The 6,394-nt window shown below is 51.6% G+C and overlaps 1 protein-coding gene across 1 annotated transcript; it reads left to right on the top strand.

Annotated features, from left to right (window-relative positions):
• Positions 1-1,123: 1,123 nt before the first annotated feature.
• On the top strand, positions 1,124-5,898 carry RPL31 (ribosomal protein L31). Its single transcript, XM_029047787.2, has 5 exons — positions 1,124-1,224; positions 1,427-1,533; positions 4,045-4,170; positions 4,808-4,920; positions 5,824-5,898. Exons 2-5 carry the CDS (start codon positions 1,427-1,429, stop codon positions 5,853-5,855), a joined length of 378 nt encoding a protein of 125 aa, XP_028903620.1. The 5' UTR covers positions 1,124-1,224; the 3' UTR covers positions 5,856-5,898.
• Positions 5,899-6,394: the final 496 nt, after the last annotated feature.

Here is a 6,394-nt window from a genome sequence, read left to right as displayed (position 1 = left end):
CGGAGCCATGCTGCTTCTCATAGTGAAAGCTTAACAAATACCAACATTATTATTATTATTCAAATGAGCCCTACGTAGGACCAAATACCAACATTATTATTATTATTCAAATGAGCCCTACGTAGGACCACCTGATGACCCTGTATCTCCCCCAGCGCTTAGAACAGTGCTCTGCACACAGCAAGCGCTTAACAAATACCAACGTATTATTATTCCCTGGGCCTCAGTTCCCTCATCTGTAAAACGGGGATGAAGACTGTGAGCCTCACATGGGATGACCTGTTGACCCTGTATCTCCCCCAGCGCTTAGAACAGTGCTCTGCACATAGTAAGCGCTTAACAAATACCAACATTATTATTATTAAAATGAGCCCTACGTGAGCCCACCTGATGACCCTGTATCTCCCTGAGTGCTTAGAACAGTACTCTGCAAATAGTAAACGCTTAAATACCAACATTATTGTTATTATTGAAATGAGCCCTACGCGGGCAACCTGATGACCCTGTATCTCCCCCAACAGTGCTCTGCACATAGTAAGCGCTTAACAAATAACATTATTATTATTAAAATGAGCCCTACGTGGGACCACCTGATGACCCCGTATCTCCCCCAGCGCTTAGAACAGTGCTCTGCACATAGAAAAATCTTAACAAATACCAACATTATTGTTATTAAAGTGAGCCCTACGTGGGACCACCTGATGACCCTCTATCTCCCCCAGCGCTTAGAACAGTGCTCTGCACATAGAACTTAACAAATACCCATATTATTATTATTATTAAAATAAGCCCTACGTGGGACAACCAACCTGATGACCCTGTATTCCCCCAGCGCTTAGACAACAGTGCTCTGCACATAGAAAAAACTTAAATACCAACATTATTATTAAAGTGAGCCCTACGTGGGACCACCTGATGACCCTGTATCTCCCCCAGCGCTTAGAAAACAGTGCTCTGCACATAGGAAGCTCTTAACAAGTACCAACATTATTATTAATAAGAAAGGCCAGCACTGCGATGGGGCCTCAAGGCCTCACGTGCCCTGGGGGGGGGGTTGGAAGGGAGGGGGGGGTTGGAAGGGGGTGGGGTGGAGGAGCGGATGTGACGTCACACGCCGCGTCCGGCACTTCCGGTCCGCCCCCCTCGGGCGGGGCTGGGGCCGCAGCTCCGTCTGGTGGCGTGACGTATTTCCGGTCCTTTCGGCTGCTGGCCTGGCGCGAAGAGGTGGATGGCGGGGCGGCCGGGCGGGCGGCGGGGATGGGGGACAATCCGCTTCCATCTGCGGCAGAGGATGGCGCCCGGCGGGCCGCGGGGCTTCCCCGACACCCGGCCGCCGGCCCGCTCCCCGACGGGCCGGGAGACGGAGGCCGGCGCGGCGCGCCCCGGGCCTGACGGGCTTGTCTCTCTCTCTCTCTCCCCCCCTTAGATGGCTCCGGCCAAGAAGGGCGGCGAGAAGAAGAAGGGCCGGTCGGCCATCAACGAGGTGGTGACGCGGGAGTACACCATCAACATCCACAAGCGCATCCACGGAGTGTGAGTACCGCCCGGGGCCCAGGGGAAGGAGCCCGGCCTTCGGAGGCGGAAGGTCCTGGGTTCTAATCCCAACACGTCTCGGCTGGGTGACCTCGGACAGATCGCGTCACTCCTCTGGGCCGCAGCGACCTCCTTTGTAAAATGGAAATTAACGATAACAACCGTAATAATAATGATGGTATTTGTTAAGCGCTTACTATGTGCCAAGCGCTGGGGAGGCTGCAAGGGGATCAGGTTGTCCCACGTGGGGCTCACGGGCCTCATCCCCATTTTAGAGAAGCAGCGGGGCTCGGGGGAAAGAGCCCGGGCTTGGGAGTCAGAGGTCATGGGTTCGAAGCCCGCCTCCGCCACTTGTCAGCCGGGGGACTGTGGGCGAGTCACTTCACTGGGCCTCAGTTATCTCATCTGCAAAATGGGGATTAACTGAGCCTCACGTGGGACAACCTGATTACTCTGTATCTACCTCAGCGCTTAGAACAGTGCTCTGCACATAGTAAGCGCTTAACAAACACCAACATTATTATTACTATTTTGCAGTTGAGGGAACTGAGGCACGGAGAAGTGAAGTGACTTGCCCAGAGTCACACAGGTGGCAGGCGGAGGAACCGGGATTTGAACCCATGACCTCTGACGCCCCAGCCCGGGCCCTTCCCATTGAGCCCCGCTGCTTCTCTAAAACTAAGACTGTGAGCCCCACGTGGGACAACCTCATTACCTTCCATCTCCCCCAGCGCTTTAAACAGTGCTTGGCACATAGTAAGCACTTAAAAATACCTTTATTATTACTATTAATAATAATAAGCCCCACTTTTCCTCTTCTCCCACTCCCCCGTCGCCCTGACTCACTCCCTTTGCCCCCCCCCAACACTTATGTACTACATTTTTGTCATTTTATTTATTTCTATTGATGTCTGCGCGCCTCTCCGAGACTGCGAGCTGGTTGTGGGCAAGGAATATCACTGTTGTATTCTACGCTCCCAAGCGCGTATTTGTTAAGCACTTACTATGTGTCAAGCACTGTTCTTCTAAGTACTGGGGTAGATAGAAGGTAATCAGGTTGGCCCACGTGGGGCTCACAGTCCTAATCCCCATTTTCCAGATGAGGTAACTGAGGCACAGAGAGGTGAAGTGACTTGCCCAGAGTCACACAGCAGACAAGTGGCGGACCCAGGATTAGAATCCACGTCCTCTGACTCCCAAGCATGTGCTCTGCCCACTAAGCCACACTGCTTCTCATAAGGCTTTGAAAGGGGGGAGGGCGAGGAGACATTGTCAGATTTGAGGAAGGAGGGTGTTGCAGGGCAGAGGCAGGATGTGGGCTGGGGGTCGGTGTCGAGGCACAACGAGAAGGTTAGTATTAGAGGAGTGAAATGTGCGGGCTGGGTTGTAGTAGAGTAGCCAGGTGAGGTAGGAGGTGGGTGGGCAACCACTGGAGGAGGGGGGAACCGTGGACTGAACGTTTTGGTAGAGAAATGATCTGGGTAGCAGAGTGAAATATGGACTGGAGGAAGCTCGGAGGTCAGCAAGGAGGCTGATGCAGTAATCCAGGAGGGCTAGGATAAATGATTGGATTAATTCGGCAGTTTGGGGGATTAAAACCGTGAGCCCCCTGTGGCACAACTTGATTATATTGTATCTCCCCGGCGCTTAGAACAGTGCTCGACACATAGTAAGTGCTTAACAAATACCATTATGATTATTAGTGAATTTGAAAGAATCACCCCCACCCCGAGGGTCAGGGCCGCCTTACCAGATCAGAACTTTCCTTGGGGACCTGGGCCTCTAGACTGTCAGCTCACTGTGGGCAGAGAATGTGCCTGCTCCATGCTCCATTACAATGTACTCTCCCAAGCGCTTAGTACAGTGCTCCTGCACACAGTAAGCGCTCGATAAATATGATGGACTGACTGGCCGTAACAGTTTGGATGGAGAAGAAGGGGTGGTTTCACTGTGACCACACTTCCTGAGCCCAAAGGTTAGTTGGAGTTTTACCCTCCTGGAGATGACATGCTTTGTTTCAGTTCTTCAGGGGGATCCATTCGGGAAATGTTTTCCTGACCGCTGTACCTTTTTGGTGTTATGCTAAAATTGTCTAAAACTTGGACACGTTTTTATGTGGAAATACTCTCGACCAATAGTAACCAATTATTTTGCTTTGAAAGATTTAACACGAAATTTCTTGGTGTGTAGATCTTTATTCTCCGGCCCTCTGATCACCGCCCATCGGGATTGAAATGAAACCAGAAACTCTGGGGGTGGAACTATGATCTGATCTGCCCCTTTTTATATGATGACCTGATTAAAGAGGATCCCCAGTGTCTACTTCTGGTCCTATCAAATTTGAGCCCTGAAACATCTCATTATGCAAGGGGCCCCATTTTGGACAGTAGAGTAGTTTTCTCTGGCCCCAGTTACTCTTCAAAACGTCCTTTTGAGGTGCTTCAGCCTCAGTAAATGATCCAGGTGCAAGTGAACACGTACTCAGAAATGCCTTTCTTTTGTAATACCCAGGGGCTTCAAGAAAAGGGCTCCCCGTGCCCTCAAGGAGATCCGTAAATTTGCCATGAAGGAGATGGGAACTCCCGACGTACGCATCGACACCAGGCTGAACAAAGCCGTCTGGGCCAAAGGAATAAGGTGAGTGTGTAGGCGGGCTCTGAGGAAACTGGACTCTGCCTCGTGACTGGCTGTAATGGGGGTGTCCCCCACTCTTCACTCTCTGCCCTGCAGGGCTTTTCTAGTTCTCTTCCCTGCCCAGTCCTTTCCGGGAGCTTGTTTTAGCCCTGAGGATTTGGCGCTCCCCCCCGCCCCCCCCCCCTTTCCTAAGCATTCAGATAGCAGAGAAGCAGTGTGGCCCATTTAAAAAAGCACAAGCTTGAAAGACAGGAGTTGGGTTCTGATCCTGGCTCCGTCATTTGTCGGCCTCAAGTTCCCTTATTTGTAAAAATAGGGATTAAGACTGAGCCCCTAGGGACACAGAGAACTGTGTCCAACCCAATCACCATCTCTACCACAGTGCTTAATACGGTGCCTGGCACATGGTATGCGCCTAACAAATACCATAAATAGAAAAACATGGATGGGGGCCGGGGGGGGGGGGTCTTCTGATATTCTGGCCTTGGTTCCAATCTCAGTTGGTGGTGGCTTTTGGTTGTTAATGGTAATCATTCACTGCTTCCTATGCGGCAAGCGTGGGACTAGAATAGATGGGGGTCTGCGAGGCGGCAGCCGGACATCTCCTTTGCCAATCACCATCTGAAACCTTCCCGCTTAGGAACGTCCCCTACCGCATGCGGGTGCGTCTGTCCAGAAAGCGCAATGAAGACGAAGATTCTCCCAACAAGCTGTACACGCTGGTCACCTACGTACCCGTCACCACCTTCAAAAGTGAGTAGGCCCACGGGGCGGCCCCCGGTCCCGTTCCTGGCCGCCTTCGGTGTTTCCGTCTCTCCTCCCCGTTAGCCGACGTCCCCGTGAGACAGACAACGGTTGTAGCTTGAGAGGACTCCGCTAGGCCGAACAAAGACCTCCCTTTAGTAGCGATAGAGCACGTCGCGTTTGACCCCAGGTCACGGGCGGCGTGTTTTCCCGTTGCCCGCTGATGAGCGCGCCGGGTTCTGTGGTCCTGGCACATCAGGTGGCGTGGCTCAGTGGAAAGAGCACGGGCTTTGGAGTCAGGGCTCATGAGTTCGAATCCCAGCTCGGCCACTTGTCAGCTGTGTGACTGTGGGCCAGTCACTTAACTTCTCTGTGCCTCAGTTCCCTCATCTGTAAAATGGGAATTAAGACTGTGAGCCCCACGTGGGACAACCTGATTCCCCTATGTCTACCCCAGCGCTTAGAACAGTGCTCAGCACATAGTAAGCGCTTAACAAATACCAACATTATTATTATTATTATTATTATTATCCACGTTCCCATCTCGCCTTCCTACCTGTTAGTCGTCATTCAGTCGGTTGTATTTATGGAGTGCTCAGCATGTGTGGGGCTAAGCGCTGGGAGAATACAACCGAGTCAGTAGACACGTTCACTGCCCGCAGCAAGCTTACAATCTAGCGATGCAGGGGAAACTTGGACCTTTCTGGGGAATCCGCGAGGCCATAAACTTTGAGCGGGGTCGGAACAGGGTCGCCGGGTACCTTGCGACTGGTGGAGCTGAAGGCAATCGTGTGGTGCTCCCTCGTATACATATTTCCACCGATTTGAGTATGATGCGAGGAGTTGCCAGGACTTTGCCCTGCCGCGTGAACATTCTTCAGTTGAAACCTGTTTCTGTGTTTTGTTTTTCAGACCTACAGACGGTCAATGTGGATGAAAACTAATCAAGGTTATGTTCCCCCTAATAAAGTCTAAAAAGGCCTCAGACTTCTGTTTGTACGTTACTGGTTAGCGGGTGGAATTTGACCACTGCACTCTCGTTATGTTGGATTAATATTATGGCTGGCTGTCTTGGAGCTGTGACCCAAAAAGTGAATAGGTGGTGTTTCGAGGCCGATGGGAAAGAATTGGGTCCCTGCCAAACCCTGACCAAGAGATAGAAGCAGATCGGGGTGGGAGACAGACATTAATACCAGTGTACCTAAGTACTGTGAGTCTGCGGGAGGAGTGAATAAAGGGAATAAAGTGCAAGGGTGATATAGGAAGGAGTGGGGGGAAGGTCTCGAAAGGAGATGTCTTGGCTGAGGTTTTTACGGTGGGGAGAGTGATTGTCAGATATGAACAAGGAGGGTGTGCCGGGCCAGAGGTGGGGGATGTAGGCAAGAGGTAGGTTTAGCAGGTTACTATTAGAGGAGGAAAGTGCTTGCTAGGTTGTAGTAGAACTGTGAGGAAGGGAAGGAGGGGGAAAGGTGATGAGTGCTTT

This window comes from Ornithorhynchus anatinus, chromosome 20, assembly GCF_004115215.2.
Source record: "Ornithorhynchus anatinus isolate Pmale09 chromosome 20, mOrnAna1.pri.v4, whole genome shotgun sequence".
Taxonomy (NCBI): Eukaryota; Metazoa; Chordata; class Mammalia; order Monotremata; family Ornithorhynchidae; genus Ornithorhynchus; species Ornithorhynchus anatinus.
The sequence above is the reverse complement of the archived record's forward strand: the minus strand, read 5'-3'. Positions and strand labels throughout refer to the sequence as shown.

Bases quoted from the DNA above. Each gene is read 5' to 3' on its own strand.
- RPL31 (XM_029047787.2), top strand. From the start codon at position 1,427: ATGGCTCCGGCCAAGAAGGGCGGCGAGAAGAAGAAGGGCCGGTCGGCC. The intron at 1,534-4,044 runs GTGAGTACCGCC...TGTAATACCCAG, and splicing joins CACAAGCGCATCCACGGAGT to GGGCTTCAAGAAAAGGGCTC. The intron at 4,171-4,807 runs GTGAGTGTGTAG...CTTCCCGCTTAG, and splicing joins GTCTGGGCCAAAGGAATAAG to GAACGTCCCCTACCGCATGC.